Source organism: Salvelinus alpinus, chromosome 7, assembly GCF_045679555.1.
Source record: "Salvelinus alpinus chromosome 7, SLU_Salpinus.1, whole genome shotgun sequence".
Taxonomy (NCBI): Eukaryota; Metazoa; Chordata; class Actinopteri; order Salmoniformes; family Salmonidae; genus Salvelinus; species Salvelinus alpinus.
This window is the reverse complement of record NC_092092.1, coordinates 73,853,537-73,875,068: the sequence shown is the minus strand read 5'-3', so window position 1 is coordinate 73,875,068 and position 21,532 is coordinate 73,853,537. Positions and strand designations below refer to the sequence as shown.

The 21,532-nt window shown below is 44.0% G+C and overlaps 2 protein-coding genes across 4 annotated transcripts; one reads left to right on the top strand and one right to left on the bottom strand.

The window, feature by feature from the left end:
* Positions 1-604: 604 nt before the first annotated feature.
* Positions 605-13,293, top strand: LOC139581641 (RUN and FYVE domain-containing protein 1-like). Of its 3 annotated transcripts, XM_071411621.1 has the most exons (15): positions 606-965; positions 1,278-1,451; positions 3,122-3,341; positions 3,495-3,680; positions 4,318-4,453; positions 9,277-9,378; positions 9,467-9,583; positions 9,755-9,922; positions 10,011-10,108; positions 10,190-10,309; positions 10,390-10,519; positions 10,606-10,700; positions 11,541-11,589; positions 11,798-11,875; positions 12,035-13,293. In XM_071411621.1, exons 1-15 carry the CDS (start codon positions 632-634, stop codon positions 12,173-12,175), a joined length of 2,148 nt encoding a protein of 715 aa, XP_071267722.1. In that variant the 5' UTR covers positions 606-631; the 3' UTR covers positions 12,176-13,293. The 3 variants fall into 3 exon arrangements, 2 of the variants coding, with proteins under 2 accessions (XP_071267723.1, XP_071267722.1); XM_071411622.1 differs by lacking the exon at positions 9,277-9,378 and having other exon boundaries at positions 605-965; XR_011676260.1 differs by lacking the exon at positions 12,035-13,293 and having other exon boundaries at positions 10,606-11,291.
* Positions 13,294-13,343: 50 nt separating this feature from the next.
* LOC139581643 (heterogeneous nuclear ribonucleoprotein H-like) lies at positions 13,344-18,780 on the bottom strand. The gene is made up of 10 exons (XM_071411625.1): positions 18,626-18,780; positions 17,748-17,851; positions 17,494-17,649; positions 17,174-17,317; positions 16,351-16,489; positions 15,195-15,379; positions 14,843-14,955; positions 14,627-14,762; positions 14,217-14,384; positions 13,344-14,054 (listed from the first exon to the last, which is right to left on the bottom strand). Exons 2-10 carry the CDS (start codon positions 17,830-17,832, stop codon positions 13,963-13,965), a joined length of 1,218 nt encoding a protein of 405 aa, XP_071267726.1. The 5' UTR covers positions 17,833-17,851; positions 18,626-18,780; the 3' UTR covers positions 13,344-13,962.
* Between the last annotated feature and the right edge of the window lie 2,752 nt (positions 18,781-21,532).

The window sequence follows — 21,532 nt, the reverse complement described above, 5'->3', positions numbered from 1 at the left end:
TATGACATTTAGGGTCCGTTTACCAGGCACAGTTTAATAAGCCTGGTCCTGGACTAAAATCCATGTTCAATGAAGATTATCTATTGAAATATCTACTTAGTCAGGACAAGACTTAATCTATAACTGGGAAAACAGCTAAACATGTTTGAAACTGGTTTAAATAATAACATGATGTCAACCAAAAGCCACTGATCTAAATGGACTTCTAGGTCTGTAACTTCAGCTGTTTCATCATAGGCCTTCACGCGCAATGGAGACACACCTGAAGGACACGGGACAATATCAATAGTGACATCTAGTGTTGTGAAATGGCTACACATCTATAACCTCGTAAACATTAGCTGTTGTACCCAATACCTAGCTTATTTTTATTACATTTTTTCATTATATAAACATGAATGTCCCTGTATTCATGCGTAATATTGGTATTATTGTTGCAATGAAAATATATATATAATAATAATAATAATAATGAAAATACAAATACTTAGCCTCGCTTAAATATGGAAAGAAACACTTCAAATAATGCGAAGTGAATTAAAAAAACACCAAGAATCATAAATTGATTACTTTGGACTTTTCGCAAGCATCATAGGCGACTGCTCAGGCCTTGTGTCACGTGTTTCAAAAAATGGCCGACGAGGTAAGTGAAACAAACACAGCTGCTGAGGAAAGCGACGCCAAAGAAGAGGACCCCAAAGTTTTGGAAGTTCTTCCAGACAGCCACCCTGTTGGCGTTAGCAGCGATGATGAGACTTCAAAAGACAAACCGGCGACCGAGAGCAACTGGTCAACACCGATCCTGTCGCTGGCACGGAAGGCAACCGAGACGATCAGCAGTGGGGTCAGCTACGGTGCAGCTTTGAGAAACGCTACATCTTCGGGATCTGCCGCGAGCTCTCCGAAGTGTCCGACTAAACAAAACTCTACCGAGAATGACACCAACGCTAACCAATACCTACCAGGTACGTAACAAGATTATTGTATTGCACGCCAATGTGGAGGTATATAAACTTAGTAGGTAGTTTAGTGCTGAACCAGTGACTTCCCTCTTCTGTATCTCAACCGTCATTAGCTGTAAACACAATACATCAGAATGGCATGTTCCAACATCATAAATATAGACGACTGTATTGTAACAGTCTATATTTGTCCGTGGTCATTTCTTAATGTGCTTTTTTTAAATTACTTTTGCACCGGAAACTCCTCCTTTCCTCTCTTTCTCTCCTGTCGTTCTCTCTTAATTTCTCTTTCTTTGTCTCCCTCTCTATTTGTAGCGGTGAAGGACTATATGGCTGTGGAGCGCTCCAACCTGTTCAGTATGATGAAGCTGAGTATTAAGGGCCTGATCCAGTCTTCTCTGAGTCTGGGCAGAACCCTGGACTCTGACTACCCTCCTCTGCAGCAGTTCTTTGTGGTTCTGGAGCAGTGCCTCAAACACGGACTGAAAGGTGAGACTTGCTCTAGAACAGGGGTGACCGGACAACCCTCAGTCTGGAGCGCTACTAGGTGTGTTTCAGACTTTTGTCAGGGTCTTGATTAGCTGAATCAGGTGTGCTACTGCGGGGCTGGAGTGAAAGCCTGCACAACCAAGTTGGAGACTTAGTTGTTTTCGCCCTTTAAAACTTCTTATGGCTGCAATCCCGTTAACGGGATGATATGACAACAGCCAGTGAAAGTGCAGGGCGCAAAATTCAAACAGCAGAAATCTCATAATTAAAATTCCTCAAACAAAAATGTATCTTATACCATTTTAAAGGTAATCTTGTTGTTAATCCCACCAAAGTGTCCGATTTCAAATAGGCTTTACAGCGAAAGCACCACAAACGATTATGTTAGGTCACGGCAAAATCACAGAAAAACATAGTAATTTTTCCAGCCAAAGACAGGAGTCACAAAAAGCAGAAATAGAGATAAAATGAATCACTAACCTTTGATGATCTTCATCAGATGACACTCATAGGACTTCATGTTACACAATACATATATGTTTTGTTCGATAAAGCTCATATTTATATCCCAAAACCTCAGTTTACATTGGCGCCATGTTCAGAAATGCCTCCAAAATATCCGGAGAAATTGCAGAGAGCCACGTCAAATAACATAAATACTCATCATAAACTTTGATGAAAGATACATGTTTTACATAGAATTAAAGATACACTTGTTCTTAATGCAATCGCTGTGTCAGATTTCAAAAAGATTTACGGCAAAAGCACAATATTCAATCATCTGAGAACAGCGTTCAGCCACAAAAGGAAGCCATACAGTTACCCGCCAAATTGTGCAGTCAACAAAACTCATAAAAAGCATTATAAATCTTCACTTACCTTTGCTGATCTTTGTCGGAATGCACTCCCAGGACTCCCACTTCCACAAGAAATGTTAGTTTTGTTCGGTAATGTCCATCATTTATGTCCAAATAGCTATTTTTGTTAGCGTGTTTGGTAAACAAATCCAAAGTCAGAAAGCGCGTTCACTAAAAGCTGACGAAATGTCAAAAAGTTCCGTAACAGTCAGTAGAAACATGTCAAACGATGTATTGAATCAATCTTTAGAATGTTTTTAACATAAATCTTCAGTAACGTTCCAATCGGAGAATTACATTGACTTCAGATATGCGATGGAACAGAGCTCCCTCTCATGTGAACGCACATAGTCAGAGCATGGCCAGGTCATGGTAGACCTGACTATTTCCTGTCTCCTTCGGCCCCACTTCACAGTAGAGGCATCAGACAAGGTTCTACAGACTGTTGACATCTAGTGGAAGCCGTAGGAAATGCAAACTCATCCATATCCCACTGTGTTCAATAGGGGATGTGTTGAAAATCTACCAACCTCAGAATTCCCACTTCCTGTTTGGATTTTTTCTCAGGTTATTGCCTGCCATATAAGTTATGTTATACTCACATACATGATTCAAACAGTTTTAGAAACGTCAGAGTGTTTTCTATCCAATACGAATAATAATATGCATATATTAGCAACTGGGACTGAGGAGCAGGTAGTTTACTATGGGCACCTCTGTGCACCTTTCATCCAAGCTACTCAATACTGCCCCTGCAGCCATAAGAAGGTAAAGAACACTACCTAAACATTCACCTTTCTTCTCTCTCTGTAGTGAAGAAGTCATTCATCAATCAGAATAAGTCTATCTGGGGTCCTCTGGAGCTGGTTCAGAAGCTGTGTCCTGATTCTACTGATATTACCACCAGTGCCAGAGACCTGCCAGGGCTAAAGACTGGGTTGGGTCGGGCTCGGGCCTGGTTGCATCTGGCCCTGATGCAGAAGAAGTTGTCTGACTACCTGAAAGCCCTGCTGGACCATAAGGACCTCCTGGTGTGAGTACAGCTTAAGACTCTGTTGCTAGAACTGAATCAGTGTAATAAGTATGTAATGAACATTTAACACCGGTAAACATGTGTACTATTCACGTTTACAGTAGTTATTGTATCTAACTTATTAAATCTCTCTCTCCCTTCTTCCTCCTACAGTGAGTTCTATGATCCAGGAGCGTTGATGATGGAGGAGGAGGGGACAGTGATAGGAGGGATGCTGGTGGGGCTAAACGTCATTGATGCTAACCTCTGTATCAAAGGAGAGGACCTGGACTCCCAGGTGGGGGTCATAGACTTCTCCTTGTACCTGAAGGACCCTATGACCACTGAGACCACTAAGGAGTAAGTACAAAGACTCCAGCCACTCTATTCATAGACTGTTCTCTCTGCTACTGCACAGCAAGCGGTACCGGAGCGCCAAGTCTAGGTCCAAAAGGATCCTAATAGCTTCTACCCCCAAGCCGTAAGACTCCTGAACAACTATTTGCATTGCCCCCCCCCCCCCCCCTTCTTCTACGCTGCTGCAACTCTCTGTTATTATCTATGCATAGTCACTTTAATAACTCTACCTAAATGTACATATTACCTCGACACCGGTACCCCCGTACATTGACATTGACCCTGTACCAGTACCCCCTGTATATAGCCCCGCTATTGTTATTTACTGCTGCTCTTTAATTATTTGTTATTCTTATGTCATACTTTTTTTGGTGTATTTTCTTAAAACTGCATTGTAGGTTAAGGACTTGTAAGTAAGCATTTCACTGTAAGGTCTACACCTGTTGTATTCGGCGCATGTGACAAATACAATTTGATTTATGTGTCCATCTTTCCTCCTTCACACCAAACACACTCTTCTCTTTGTTTTTTCCTTTAACAACCTCCTCTTTCTTTCTGTGATACAAAGATAAACCACACTCCTCTCTCTCTGTTATACTTTGTCTCTTCTCCTGTAACCTCTCCTTCTCTCTTCTGTCAGTGATACTAAGCTGACCGCCATATTGGACCAGAAGCACTACATCGAGGAGCTGAACAGACACCTGAGCTGCTCTGTCTCTGACCTGCAGGCCAAGATGGACTCCATAGAGAAGACCAACGGCAAGCTCATTGAGGAGGTCAGAGGAGCTTATGTGTTTTAATCCTTTGTGGTGTTTATTAACCTCCTAGAGTCGATGCCTGAGGAAATCAAATTAGCATAATACAAAATTCCCATAAATCCGTCAGTTTAAGCTAGACATATGTTTTTCCACTGCATCCGCCGATGTTGCCCTTCCGCATCTGATGATGTTGCCCTTCCGCATCTGATGATGTTGCCCTTCCGCATCTGATGATGTTGCCCTTCCGCATCTGATGATGTTGCCCTTCCGCATCTGATGATGTTGCCCTTCCGCATCTGATGATGTTGCCCTTCCGCATCTGATGATGTTGCCCTTCCGCATCTGATGATGTTGCCCTTCCGCATCTGATGATGTTGCCCTTCCGCATCTGATGATGTTGCCCTTCCGCATCTGATGATGTTGCCCTTCCGCATCTGATGATGTTGCCCTTCCGCATCTGATGTTGTTGCCCTTCCGCATCTGATGTTGTTTCCCTTCCGCATCTGATGATGTTGCCCTTCCGCATCTGATGATGTTGCCCTTCCGCATCTGATGATGTTGCCCTTCCGCATCTGATGTTGCCCTTCCGCATCTGATGATGTTGCCCTTCCGCATCTGATGATGTTTCCCTTCCGCATCTGATGATGTTTCCCTTCCGCATCTGATGTTTCCCTTCCGCATCTGATGATGTTGCCCTTCCGCATCTGATGATGTTTCCCTTCCGCATCTGATGATGTTTCCCTTCCGCATCTGATGATGTTTCCCTTCCGCATCTGATGATGTTGCCCTTCCGCATCTGATGATGTTGCCCTTCCGCATCTGATGATGTTGCCCTTCCGCATCTGATGATGTTGCCCTTCCGCATCTGAGGTGAAAGGTGGCAGAGCTAGAATGGTGTTTGTGAAATCCTGAAAACTGTTCTTCTCACAGAAACGCCTGTAGCATGCGAACGGTTTGACATACAAAGAAACATGAGACTCACGAACATGATGGTGTTCTCCCTTTTGCTTTACGACCCCCACAATCATCACATGACTCATCCTGAAGTCGGTACAGCTGATCTGCCAACTTCTGTCTGTAGCGTCCGAACAGTTTGGGCTACACAATAATATGACCCCTCTGTGGAATGGTTAGTCTCTCACAAACACAGATGAACGGAGCAAAACTCAGACACTTCAGAACGACTTCCTTTAGATAGTAAAAAAAACATCTGTTTAACCATGTATGAAGCTGTTATTCAATGTGTTTCTATGGGCTGATAGCAGTAAGGCCAAATTCAATGTTTCAAATCACATTTCATTTGTCACATGCGCCGAATAGAACAGGTTACAGTGAAGTGCTTACTTACAAGTCCTTAACCAACAATACAGTTTTAAGAAAGAAAAGGTGTTAAAGTATTTACTAAAATAAGTTGAAAAAAATAATAAATATGTATATAAAACTAAATATGTATTGATATTAGTTGGCAGGAGTCTTCAACATTATATATGGTCATTTGTATATACACAGAGTTAATCATTTCATAACGAGGACAGCAATCGCTACCGCGCTGCAAGGTCGAAGCAGGAGAAGAAGAGAAGCTCACTCTGAGTTGTCATGACTTCCAAACAGTCAAACCATTCGATTATAAGACAGGAGGAAATCCACATTTGTGCTATATACACCAAAGACATATCCACTGAACAAAAATATATAAACCCAACATGCAACAATTTAAAAGATTTCACTGAGTTACAGTTCATATAAGGAAATCAGTCGATTGAAATAAATTAATTAGGTCCTAATCTATGGATTTCACATGACTGGGAATACAGATATGCATCTGTTGGTCACAGATAGCTTTTTGTATTTAAGTAGGGGCGTGGATCAGAAAACCAGTCGATATCTGGTGGGACCACCATTTGCCTCATGAAGCGTGACACATCTTCTTATCAGAGTTGATCAGGCTGTTGATTGTGGCCTTTGGAATGTTGTCCCACTCCTCTTCAATGGCTGTGCGAAGTTGCTGGATATTGGAGGGAACTGGAACACGCAGTCGTACACATCGATCCAGAGCATCCCACACATGCTCAATGGGTGACCTGTCTGGTGAGTATGCAGGCCATGGATGAATTGGGACATTTTCACTTTCCAGGAATTGTGTACAGATTATTGCGACATGGGGCCAAGCGTTATCATGCTGAAAAATTAGGTGATGGCGGCGTATGAATGGCACGACAATGGGCCTCAGGATCTCGTCACGGTAACTCTTTGAATTCAAATTGCCATCAATAAAATACAATTGTGTTCGTTGTCCATAGGTTATGCAATGGGCTCCCGAGTGGCGCAGCGGTCTAAGGCACTGCATCTCAGTGCAAGAGGTGTCACTGCAGTCCCTGGTTTGAATCCAGGCTGCATCACATCCGGCCGTGATTGGGAGTCCCATAGGGCGGCGCACAATTGGCCCAGCGTCGTCCGGGTGTGGCCGGGGTAGGCCGTCATTGTAAATAAGAATTTGTTCTTAACTGACTTGCCTGGTTAAATAAAGGTTCAATTTAAATCAATAAAAAATGCCTGCCCATATCATAACCCCACCGCTACCATGGAACACAAGCTTGACATCAGCAAACCGCTCGCCCACACGACGCCATACACGCTGTCTGCCATCTGCCCGGTACAGTTGAAACCGGGATTCATACGTGAAGCACACTTCTCCAGCGTGTCAGTGGCCATGGAAAGTGAGCATTTGCCCACTGAAGTCGGTTACGACGCTGAACTGCAGTCAGGTCAAGACCCTGGTGAGGACGACAAGCACGCAGAGGAGCTTCCCTGAGACGGTTTCTGACAGTTTGTGTAGAAATACTTTGGTTTTGCAAGCCCACAGTTTCATCAGCTGTCTAGGTGTCTGGTCCCACAGTTTCATCAGCTGTCTGGGTGTCTGGTCCCACAGTTGAAGAAGCCAGATGTGGAGGTCTTGGGCTGGCATGGTTACACGTGGTCTGTGGTTGTGCGGCCGGTTGGACGTACTGCCAAATTCTCTAAAACAAAAGATGATAGGGAAATTAACGTTAAATTATTTAGCAACATCTCTGGTGGACATTCCTGCAGTCAGCATGCCGATTGCACACTCCCTCAAAACTTGTGGTGTTGTGTGACAAAACTGCACATTTTAGTGGCCTTTTGTCCCCAGCACAAGGTGCACCTGTGTAATGATCATGCTGTTTAATCAGCTTCTTGATATGCCACACCTGTCAGGTGGATGGATTATCTTGGCAAAGGAGAAATGCACACTAACAGGGATGTAAACATATTTGTGCACAACTTTTGAGATAAATAAGCTTTCTGTGCATATGGAACATTTCTGGATCTTTTATTTCAGCTCATCCAATCAATCAAATGTATTTATAAAGCCCTTCTTACATCAGCCGATCTCACAAAGTGCTATACAGAAACCCAGCCTAAAACCCCAAACAGCAAGCAATGCAGATGTAGAAGCACGGTGGCTAGGAAAAACTCCCTAGAAAGGCCTGTCCTAGGGCTCAGGTCCCCTGAGAGAGCGAGAATTAGAGGGAGCATACTTAAATTCACACAGACACCGGATAAGACAGGAGAAATACTCCAGATATAACAGACTGACCCTAGCCCCCCAACACAGCATAAATACTGGAGGCTGAGACAGCTCATGAAACATGAGACCAACACTTTACATGTTGCATTTTATATTTTTGCAGTATACATCATTCAGACAGACAGACAGAAGTCAGCTCATGAGTTCCATCAGCAGCAGATTTTCATTTAGAAAATGAATGTGTTTATGCAACAAATGTTAGTGCTTCAAATCGTATCACACCGAATCGCATCGATTCGTTCGTCTAATTAAAACGAATCGCACAGAATCGTTTCAAACTAAAACGTATCGGAGCCCATGTATCTAGATACATGGAATCGTCTTGAAAGGTAGAGATGCACATCTGAAGTCATAACCCTACATAATGCTTGTGGATGTATTATATAACCCTATGTAATGATTATGGATGTTTATAACCATATAGTCCTTACAGATGTGTTATAACCCTACAGTGCTTATAGATGTGTTAACCCCACGGTCCTTATGGGCGTGTTAACCCCGCGGTCCTTATGGGCGTGTTAACCCCGCGGTCCTTATGGGCGTGTTAACCCCGCGGTCCTTATGGGCGTGTTAACCCCGCGGTCCTTATGGGCGTGTTAACCCCGCGGCCCTTATGGGCGTGTTAACCCCGCGGCCCTTATGGGCGTGTTAACCCCGCGGCCCTTATGGGCGTGTTAACCCCGCGGCCCTTATGGGCGTGTTAACCCCGCGGCCCTTATGGGCGTGTTAACCCCGCGGCCCTTATGGGCGTGTTAACCCCGCGGCCCTTATGGGCGTGTTAACTAGGGCTGTCAATGTTTTAATTTTTTATTAATCGAGTTGATCGCAGGATTTGCTGTGATTAATCACAAATTCCCGAATTTGCTCAGTGTGAACTGTAGTTTAAGATTTTTCATACAAAAAAACATTACAAGAATATTCACGTCTTGATTTTGTCTAAAGTAATGGTTAGTAAAATTAGGTTAATTGAGAAAAGCAGACTTTCTTTAACCTCAGTGTCAACTTGTTTTTACATCGCATGGTAGTTTTGAGCTGTATAGATTTATTTAGGTGTTTTCAGTGTATTTTAACACATTCAGACAATGAGATTAATGGGGAAAAAATAACCCTACATAGTGCGTATTGATGTGTTATAACCCTACATAGTGCGTATTGATGTGTTATAACCCTACATAGTGCGTATTGATGTGTTATAACCCTACATAGTGCGTATTGATGTGTTATAACCCTACAGTTGACGGCAGCGACAGACAGAATTAACTCTTTACGGGAGGAACAGGAAACCCTGAGACATGAGAATGAGACCATCGTCCAGAGCAGCCAGAAGAAAGAGGAGGTCAGGACTCACTGTTTTTAGTCTGTAACTTGAATCTAACTCAGACAACATGAAGAGCTGGCATTTCCCGTCCTGTGTGATTTCCTAGGCGACCCTGGAGGACAGTGCAGTAGAGCTGGAGACATACAGACAGACACGGCAGGGCCTGGATGAGATGTACAGCATGGTCTGGAAACAGTACCAGGAGGAGAAACGCATCAGACAGGTGTGTGTGTGTGTGTGTGTGTGTGTGTGTGTGTGTGTGTGTGTGTGTGTGTGTGTGTGTGTGTGTGTAACAGCAAGATGAACAACTAGCTCTACATTTCTTTAAGAGATCCTAGCTAACTGCCTCTACAATAGGTGTGTGTGTTCCTGTACCTTTTATTCCTGTGTGTAGGAGTTGGAGAGGGAGCTGGAGCTGCAGGTAGGACTAAAGCAGGAGATGGAGATGGCCATGAGGCTGCTGGAGAAAGACACACATGAGAAACAGGACACACTGCAAGCTCTCCGACAACAACTAGACCAGGTCAAAACCCTCAACCTGCAGATGTTCCATAAGACACAGGTAACACACACGGAAACACACACACACTCTCTCACTTCCGCAGCAACACCCTCGTGAGAACACACCTCTTGACAGAATGTGTGTGCAGGACTGTGAGCGTGAGGCCCAGAGGAAGCAGGAGGAAGAGGGACAACTGGAGGAGAAGATAAACCAGATGAAGACCACCATTAAGGAGATGGAGCAGAGGTGTGTGGTACAGGGGGGTTTCCATGATGGTTTCTTTGTTTTAACATGATTGAATGCTAATTGTAGCCCATGTATTTTCAGACTGCAGAACTCTGAACGTGATCGCAGACAAAGTGACCAGATGGACAGGGACATGAGAACAGAGCTGGAGGGCAGGGTAGACTCCCTACAGAAACAACTGTCTGACCTGGACACACTGAGGTATGTAAGCACGAGGATACACACACACACACACACACACACACACACACACGTTGTGACCCACTCCCCTGTCTCTCTAGGCTGGGTCTGGAGAGTGATCTGTGCAGTGAGAAGGAGCAGAGACAGGCCATTCAGAGAGCTCTACAGAGAGAACAGGACAACAGCACTGAGCTACGCACCCAACTACAGCAGATACAGGGGCTACACACGGTCAGCGTCACACACACACACACACACACAGAAAAGAGAAGTCTAGCTCCTGTTTTTCTCCTGAGCTGGTTTGTGTGGGTTTCTAGGAGCTGCAGGATGTTCGTCAGGAGAAGCAGCAGCTCCAGCAGACCTGTCAGGAGCAGGAGACGGCCTTACAGGAGATGGGCCTACACCTCAGCCAGTGAGTACTGTACTAGACGGCCTTACAGGAGATGGGCCTACACCTCAGCCAGTGAGTACTGTACTAGACGGCCTTACAGGAGATGGGCCTACACCTCAGCCAGTGAGTACTGTACTAGACGGCCTTACAGGAGATGGGCCTACACCTCAGCCAGTGAGTACTGTACTAGACGGCCTTACAGGAGATGGCCCTACACCTCAGCCAGTGAGTACTGTACTAGACGGCCTTACAGGAGATGGGCCTACACCTCAGCCAGTGAGTACTGTACTAGACAGCCTTACAGGAGATGGGCCTACACTAGACGGCCTTACAGGAGATGGGCCTACACCTCAGCCAGTGAGTACTGTACTAGACGGCCTTACAGGAGATGGGCCTACACCTCAGCCAGTGAGTACTGTACTAGACGGCCTTACAGGAGATGGCCCTACACCTCGGCCAGTGAGTACTGTACTAGACGGCCTTACAGGAGATGGGCCTACACCTCGGCCAGTGAGTACTGTACTAGACTGCCTTACAGGAGATGGGCCTACACCTCAGCCAGTGAGTACTGTACTAGACGGCCTTACAGGAGATGGGCCTACACCTCAGCCAGTGAGTACTGTACTAGACGGCCTTACAGGAGATGGCCCTACACCTCGGCCAGTGAGTACTGTACTAGACGGCCTTACAGGAGATGGGCCTACACCTCGGCCAGTGAGTACTGTACTAGACGGCCTTACAGGAGATGGGCCTACACCTCGGCCAGTGAGTACTGTACTAGACGGCCTTACAGGAGATGGGCCTATTTACATCTCTCTTCCTTCCTGTGTTCCATCTTTGTGTGACTCATCTCTCTCGTAGGTCTAAACTGAAGATGGAGGACTTCAAAGAGGTCAACAAAGCCCTGAAGGTAAGGTGTTCCTACATTAACACTTCCCCTAGCCCACCGTTACACCAAGTCTCTACGGAGTTTACTAGTGAAGAACAGACGAGACATAGGCGCTCACCGCTGTTCATAGACTTCTCCTTGTACCTGACCCCCACCTTCACAGCACAGACACACACTCATTTCTGTAATAATTTGTGATTGAGCATTGTTGTCCGTCTGTGTCCATCAGGGCCAAGCCTGGCTGAAAGACGATGAGGCTACACAGTGTAAACAGTGTCAGAAGGAGTTCTCCATCGCTCGCAGAAAGGTAAGGCTCTGTCCATCCATCTCTTCAGTTGTGGACTCTGGTCTGTGGCAGATGTAAAGGAAGGTTTAGAAAGGCCTTTGTATGAAATGCTGTCATTTGCCACAAGGGTTACAAATACAGTTCTACTAAATGTCTGTTTTTTCCCCTGTCTGTCTGCAGCACCACTGTAGGAACTGTGGAGATATCTACTGTAACAGTTGTTCTACTAATGAGTTGGCCTTGCCCTCCTACCCCCGACCTGTACGAGTCTGTGACATCTGTCACTCTCTACTGCTGCAGAGGAGCATCTCTTCCTCCTGACGGAACACACACACACACATCTTCCTCCACCTGACAGAACACACACCTCTTCTTCCTCCTGACGGAACACACACACACACACACACACACACACACACCTTCCTCCACCTGACAGAACACACACAACTTCCTCCACCTGACAGAACACACACACACACACACACCTTCCTCCACCTGACAGAACACACACACAACTTCCTCCACCTGACAGAACACACACACACACACACACCTTCCTCCACCTGACAGAACACACACACAACTTCCTCCACCTGACAGAACACACACATAAGACCCTGATATACACACTCTCTCCTTCTAACGCAAGCCAGTAGACACTCTCACACGCTTCACCAATAATCTTTCTTCCCTCACTGTGCTCAAAGCCACTGAGAAAACATTTGAATCAAATTTGAGCAGGGACAGGTGATATCGATGTTTAAGTTCTGTTTCACCACTAACCTGAAATTCAGGATGTTTGGGCACGGTTGACTGTTGACCCCTCTGCTTAATACTGCCTTTTCTCATCTTTTAAACTCCCCTGGGTGGATTTCACAAAGTAAGATAAAGAATACAATTAGTTAGCCAGCTAATTGTCATTATGTTACTAACTCCATATTCCTCTAGGATGCTGAATTTGAAATGATAGTTGAAGGGCGGTAGAGTATTGGAACATGTCAGTATTTGTTGTATTATGAATGACCCAGTATGCAACAATGTCACAATTGTGGGAAAATGTTAGTAGATGAACTGACCTTCAATAATATCATTGTTGATTCACTTATTATAGACCTTATCAAAACGTCTCTGTGGCGATTATATATAGTTTCACATGATTCTTTCACTTCCATTGAAGCAAAGGAACCAAGTTAATTTCTGTTCATTTCCTCAACCTGCCTCACTGAACAATTGTGGATTTGTTACAGGCTTTTTTGTTGTTGTAAATGACTACAGAATGTTAACATATCAAGAAAGGTCTATTTTAGAATGTATATAAATAACGATCATTTTGTGGATTGATTGTGACTAGTGCTACTAAACAGCCAATTTCTGCCAAGTCATTGGGGCAACATGTTTTCTATATAGATATCTAATTTAATAAAACGTATCTGAATGTGTTGTTTCTTGACTGTCTAAGAAACCACTCACGTCAAACAGGACAAAGACATTTATCGATCTTCAAATTGTATTTACTCTTGTGCACCTTACAAGAAATACAAAGAGAAAATTCCACATAGGCAGTAGAAAGAAACCTTTATAAACAGAAAAACTTAAAGGTTTGTTTGCTAAATAAGTATCCATCCCTCATAACAATCTTCATTATAAAACAAACATGCTCTTTGTTAACCTCACACTATTTTGACATTGTTTCAGACTTTGACAGAAAGTCAAGATATTTTTGCACCTACTGGAGAAAAGAAAACATCTAGAAGTCTATTTACAGAAGTGTGTTGGTTCATCCACTCAGACAGAACTGCCAGGGATGGGGCCAATTGCTTTTCAATTACAAAAATGTGGAATTGGTTTACTTTCTGAATTAACTAGTTTCCCGCAACCCTTCACGGTCAACATAAGGTGAACTGTGGGTTAAAGAAACACAGTCATAATCACAGTTGGTTATTTGAATCTTCCAGGTAACGCTGATGAAACAAGCCTTCCGACCACGGTCATGTCACTAACAACAGTAGGAGAGGGTGAAAACAAAACATCAAAGGGGCCTCAATCATTAATATGAAACATCCAGGTGAGAACTACAATTCCAGCCGAACACATGCTTGGTTGAAGAACTACATCCCCCATCCTGCCCCCAGGCCATTGGAACTCCTGTCTCCTCGTCCACCGCCGCTATAGTAACTGCTGCTCATACCGCCCTGGTTACCTGACAGGAGAGAGATACACACTATAGGACCGAGGAGTTCAGAAGTCACACACAGTAAAGCTTGATAGTTCAAGTCATACGCAGATACAGACATACAAGGCTAGTCAACAGTGGTGGAGGTACATGTGAACAGGGGGTGTGTTTTATAGAGCTGATACTCACTATAGTCACTGTAACCTCCCTGGCTGCTGTAGCCTCCAGAGTATCCAGAGCTCAGCCCTCCACTGCTATAGGAGGACTGGCTCCCCATACCCCCCTGCATCGGACTGCCGTACGAGCCATTACTGCCCCCTGCTGTAGAGTTGAGGAACAGCTCCACATAGCGGTGCTCTGCAGGACACAGCTGGTTAGTACATGGATTTAATCATATTAAGGTAGGAAAATAAGGAAGGAATGCTGGGGGTGCAAGGAGGAGGAATTATGGGGAAGGAGAGGCATGGAGGAGGGATTATGGGGAAGGAGAGGGATGGAGGGATTATGGGGGGGGGGGGGGTACATTTTAAAGTGCCTTTCATAATAGCTGTGGCCGGCTCAAACCAAAACAAAATAACTTCAAACAAAGACAGACTCACGCATGTTGGCCTTGTCCTTTGACATGGCTGTCACAGCATCCTCATGTGTAGCAAACTCCACGTCAGCCTCTCCTGTCACTCTGCCGTCTGGACCGATCTCCACATGCACTCTCACTGGGTTCAGAGGAGAGAAGAACTACAGAGGGAGGGAGGAAGCCGTGTTATTCTCACCGTCTCTCACACAGACCATTCTTAGTAGGAGATCCCAGAACTCACATTGTAGATGTCAGTCTCTGTGGCTCTGTAGGGCAGACCCCTCATGTGAACACAGTGACCCGTGGTGCTCTGGAAGGAGGAGCTACTGTCACCATACCGCCCATCAGACACACCTGATGTTAGACACACACCTTAGTTATGGAGACACTGGTCTGGAACATTGAGGCATATACAGTCTCTCATCATGATAGAAATGTACATAGAGGGCTAGGAAGAGTATGACTGTGAGACCATTGTGTTATGATCCATAATCATGACCCTTTTTGACTGATCATCGCTCCCTCTTAATCTATTCAGATGATCAAAAACAAACACACTATCTTCTTACACTGGGTAGACATTACACACACACCTCCACCATAGCCTCCGCGTCTGGCCCTGTCGTAAGAGCCCCCTCCTCGGCCCCCCATCATGTTGTACCCACGGCCCCCAGACGGTCTGTCATAGGGCCCCGGTCTCTGCATCCCCATAGGTTTCCTCTGGGGTTCGTAGTGGGTCCTCACCTCGGCACGGCTGCTCTTGAAGATCTCAATGTACCTGAGACACATACAGTACACATCACCATGAAGACCCCACCACACAGAAGGAGGTGTAGACTACAGCTAGCTACTGTACAGCACCTCAGGCTGAATCAATGTGTGTTCAAATGGAAAGGGCACCAATAAAGTTGGATGTTCAATATGCAGGTGATGAGCTGACATTTTTCTGTAGTTACTGGTCATTGAGAGTACTGATAAAGTTGGGTTATTGAGGCCAGGTGCTGCCACGTGCACTACTGTTCCGTAGGTAGGTGAGACTTGATCTAGTGGGTAACAGTATACTGTGTAGTATAAAGCCTTGACAGTACAACAGGCACTTTTCTTATGGTCACCTGCAGGTACCCGATACAGTTAACACTGAGGTTACAGTACAATCTGTGTCCCTGTTGTGGTCATTGTCCTGTTGTTATCCATGGAGACACACTCTCTGAGCATTACCTGTGAGTGACAGTGGGCGGGGTCCTTGTCCTCATGTTGAATGGCCCTCAGTGAGTTAGAACACCTGGGAGAATCGTATGTCTGTCCGTCCATTGGCTACCTGTACTGATGTTTAGTGCCCAGGAACCAATCAGTTTCACTCTTAAGAATCAGGGTAAAATGGATATGCCAAATTAAACTGCAATTTTGACTCTGCACTCTCAACCAAACTTGGTGACGAACCTGAGAGCTTACAAGTCACCTCGGCACTAAACTCAGAATATGATCTATCTCCCAATGGTTTAAGAACAAGAGAATGTGCTTCATTTTCCCAACGACTGCTGTGAGTGAATGAGTGTTAGTGTGTTTTGATCTAATATTGTAACTATGTGTCTTTACAGTCAATATCTGAGTATGTGTTGTCTTAAATGAACAGATATCACTTTTTACTGTTCTGTTGAGTGTCAGTCAGTTATACCTGTGGTTAATGTTTATAAGTTGTACACCATAAGAACAGCAACTTTATCCAGCCAACCAACCATCCATCCCCACCTGTGCCCTATTCTTTCCTTGTGTTTCTTTAGAGCCTTTTCAGCTATATCCTGTGAAGCAAACTGCACGAAGGCCTCCCCCGTACTCCTCCCCTGGAAGTCCAGCGGCAATGTTATCCCATTTGGCACGATTTCCAACCCTTCAACCCAAGGACAGATAACCCCAGTGGGGGACACAGTAAATCACATGCCCAGTTACAGAAAGAGATCTTTCTCTGTTGTTGCTTTATTTATTTTGTATGATAGATTAAAAAAATATAAAAATAATGAAAACTATACATTATGTTATGTACACACCTGGTGAGTGTTTTTAACCAATGAGTCAATGACCATTCATGGTACTTAAATTTTACTGCAACATAAAGGAGGATGAGAGGAAAGAGTGAGCGAAAGAGAAAAGGAGAGAGAAGAGGATACAGAAGAGACTGTAGGTGTCAAGGAATGAAAAGGAGTGGCTCTGGCGGTACTTGCGTTACCTTTAGTACCCACCCATTCTATAATTGTCCCAATGGGATGAATTAAAGGACCACTGTCAATGAGTGACAGAGACTAGCATGTCAGGCCTGATTGGTCAAATTATTGTACAGAATAATTTTTTATTTTTTTAAGTATTGGTTGGGGCCAAAGCAGTGATAGAGAAAATTAGGTGATGGGGGTAATCCTGGACAAATTATAGCCTGTATAATGTAAGTCGCTCTGGTTAAGACTGTCTGCTAAATGTCTAAAAAATGTAAATGATCCTGGATCATTGATGAGGGCTGAGGACGGTCACCTACTCCTACAGGCTGTTATGGGGCTGTTCATGTGAACCAAGCTACTAGTACCTGAGAGGAACTGGACAATCTCCTCCTTGCTGCAGCCGAAGGGGAGGCCTCGGAGCCTGACCAGGCCGTCTCCAGTCGTCTCTGGACTGCTTGAACCAGAATGTTTCATCACCCAGTCCATCTCCACATTGTTGGATTTGAACACTGAGAAAATACAAGTCAACATATACAGTCACTACTGATAGTGCTACACAATGTAAACAGCTGAGAAATGTAGCCCAAAGTGAGGTCCCAAGGCACATATTATGCTTCTGCTGCAAACATTGAAACTTCAAAACTTGCATTGACACAAAAACGCACAAACAGAGAGACACACACACCTTCCACATATCTGTGGCCCATGGTTTCTCTGTCCTTCTTCACAGCGATCTTAAGGTCATCCTCGTTCTCCAGCTCAACGAAGGCCTCTCCGCTGGGTCGGCCCTCACGTGTGGAGGTAAAATGGATGCTGGTGCCATTGTTGGCGATTTTACAATCTATATACCAAGAAGAGGTTAGAGGGACTCACAGTTATCTCAGCTGTGAGAGGCTATAAACGTGTAGTATCAAGCAGGTGTTATCGTAAAGGTGTTACCTGAGAAGAACCTCTGTATTTCATCCACAGAGCAGGACCATGGTAGACCTCTCACACGCACCACGTAACCCTCTCCATCAGACATGGTTGGTATTATTTTAAACCTGAGGAAAGTAAAGAAGCATATTGGTATGTTTGTAACGGGGCTCCTGAGTGGCACAGCAGTCTAAGGCACTGCATCGCAGTGAGAGAGGCGTCACTACAGTCCCTGGTTCGAATCCAGGCTGTATCATATCCGGCCTTGATTGGGAGGCCCATAGGGCGGCATACAATTGTTCCAGCATCGTCCGGGTTTGACCGTCATTGTAAATGATAACTTGTGCTTAACTGACTTGCCTAGTTTTTTTTTTTTTACGTAAATTAACTAGCTACCTTTACTCAACTAGCCTACGTTACTTGGCTAATAATATTTAACTACGTAACTAGTTAGCTAGCTGGCCATCTAAATTGTATTTTACTTTTAGGTAAGTGAATGCAGTTAACTAGCTAATCATGTCTTGTAACGTTAGACTTTTTAAATTGCTGCAAATGCTAGCTGGTAGCTATCTAACAATACTAGCACATTGTGAATTTAGCTAGCGCATTGTTGCTAGTAGCTAACGTGAGTTAAATACATTTAGTTGGCTACAGTAGCTAAATTCATTATCATGAAACACATGATTGCACCTAACAAAATAGCTAGATGAAGTTAATTTGGCTAACGTTATTAGATCATAATTTGATCCTCAGACAATCATACACAAATGGCAGGCCTGGCGTTAGTTACCTGGCTTGCTACCAGTAGCTTGATCAAATTTGATGGCATAAACCGCAAGCAAGGACTCACAAGGTAAAGGTAATATCACAAATCATATTCGTTGAAAAATAGACATAGCTACCTGTTAATTTGGATACAGTGGCAATATTATCACAACCAGGATTGCTAGTATAGCTAGCTGTGCATCGATATCAGGTCGGTCTTTTTCTGCTAGCTAGCGCCTATCTCGCTAACTAGGTCCACGCCCTAAAAGTATGACGTCTGGGCCCTATATGTGTGGACCCATTTTACTGAGGAAACGGAAGTGAAAACTGAACTGTACTAGTGCTGTAAACTACATGACACCTAGCTAGCTTCTTGGGAAGCTTGGAAAGCTATTTCTTGCTGTCTGATTCAACATTTACATTGCTTTCCATTGCTCTTGAGAAAAAATGCACTCACATTACTCTAAGGTACATTCCTAATCTAAACTTAGAAATTTACATTTTAACATTAAAGGCCCAGTGCAGTCCAATTTTTTTTTCGTGTGTTTTGTATTATATTGTACAACAGCTGATGAAACTAACACTGGAAAAGTTTTAAAAACACTTATCAGTGTTATTTATTTCCTGATAGTTGGCCGGTTGAAAATACAATCTACAAAAGACCTAATTAGAAGGTTTGCATGGGCGGGAGTTTTGGCTTTCCATAGTAACATCACCATGCAGTAAATTAGTTAATAGACCAATGCCTGGGAGGCAGACCGGTTTCAAAATGAAGGCAATCAACTTTCACCCGGTGCAAAACGCGCCTACCCGGGCCCATGGGCCAGATTAATCGAATCGCCTCATGAACAGTTAGTTTTCTGTTTCCCCCTCCTCACTCAGACTTCTCCCAAACAGTCCTTGGAAAATTCTTGCTTGAGATGTAGTTTTTGCTAAAAAGCTATCATTGTCCATTTAAATAGAAATCTATTACACTAAGGTACTTAATTGTTACGCAGAAATTATTTGATATTGTTTTTGTTTTTTTTACGGCTGCATTGGGCCTTCAACTAAATTACTTGAGTTGAATTTGTGTTCCTCTGTGAATCTGTGAACTTGGAAGACGGAGACTTAAGGCATGTCCTAGTATAGGTTGTTTTCATGGCCAGGCACACTTCACAGATGATCAGATCGAATGTGCCCTTGAGCAAGGCACTTAACCCCATTGCTCCAGGGTCGCTGTTGATAATGGCTGACCCTGGCCAAGACCCCACTCTCCATGGGTGTCTCAGGGGGAGTAAAAAACACATTTCCAATTCACACGAGTGATATAGAACAAATATAAGCACTTACCAAATTATTGTTAAATTATACACTAATTCACATTATCTCTTACCTCCTCCATTACCAGATGGGTAATCTCGGCAACCCAGATTTTTTTTTGCGGAAATACCAGCTACATCTGTCTTAGACAGATTATCAAATGGGGAAGGGTTAGGCCGGGTTAAGGCAAATCTCTCCTGATCTAGGATCAGTTTACTTCATCTCAATCCTTACCATGCCCAGTGTTAAGGAGGGAACCTACCCCACATGGTTGCCATGTCCGCGGTTCTCCTGAAATTGGGCTACTTTGAAAACTATGTCTGGGGAGAAAATGTATTGGTCGTGGGTTGCAGGTTTTTGGGCTACTTTCCACTGCAGCCAACATGGAATTTCTATAAATAAATATTTTAAAAAGATCTCACTGTGACCTGCTGCTGCTAACCATTGGTGTAAAGTACTTAAGTAAAAATACTTTAAAGTACTACTTTTTTGGGGTATCTGTACTTTACTTTACTATTTATATTTTTCACAACTTTTACTTTTACTTCACTACATTCCTATAGAAAATAATGTACTTTTTACTCCATACATTTTCCCTGACATACAAAAGTACTCGTTACAGTTAGCAGGACAGCTTAGCAGGACAGAAAATTGTCCAATTCACACACTCATCAAGAGAACATCCCTGGTCATCCCTACTACCTTTGATCTGGCGGACTCACTAAACACAAATGCTTTGTTTGTAAATGATGTCTGAGTGTTGGAGTGTAAATTATAAAAACAAGAAAATTGTGCTGTCTGGTTTGCTTAATATAAGGAATTTGAAATGATTCATACTTTTACTTTTGATACTTAAGTATATTTAAAACCAAATACTTTTAGACTTTTACTCAAGTAGTACTTTACTGGGTGACTTTCACTTTTACTTGTCATTTTCTATAAAGGTATCTGTAACGCTCATCCTGGGAAGAAGGAGTGGACCAAAACGCAGCGTGGGAAATGTTCATGTTCATTTAATAAATAAACTCAACACTGAAATAACAAAAACACCAAAGAGAGTAAACAAAACGAAACAGTCCTGTCTGGTGCAGACACAAAACAGAAAACAACTACCCACAAACACAGGTGGGAACAGGCTACCTAAGTATGGTTCTCAATCAGAGACAACGATTCACAGCTGCCTCTGATTGGGAACCATACCAGGCCAAACACTTAGAAATACAAAACATAGAATGCCCACCCCAACTCACGCCCTGACCAAACCAAAATAGAGACATAAACAAGGAACTAAGGTCAGGACGTGACAGTATCTTTCCTTTTACTCAAGTATGACAACCTCAGAGCATGCGCAGACCAGCTGGCTGGAGTCTTTACGGACATATTCAATCTCTCCCTATCCCAATCTGCTATCCCCACTTGCTTCAAGATGTCCACCATTGTTCTTGTACCCAAGAATGCAAAGGTAACTGAACTAAATGACTATCGCCCCATAGCACTCACTTCTGTCATTATGAAGTGCTTTGAGAGACTAGTTAAGGATCATATCACCTCTACCCTCAAAACTCATCATCAAGCTCAGGGCCCTGAATCCCATCCTGTGCAACTGTGTCCTGGACATCCTAACGGGCCGCCCCCCAGGTGGTGAAGGTAGGAAACAACACCTCCACTTTGCTGATCCTCAACACAGGGGCCCCACAAGGGTGTGTGCTCAGCCCCGTGACTGCGTGGCCATGCACGCCTCC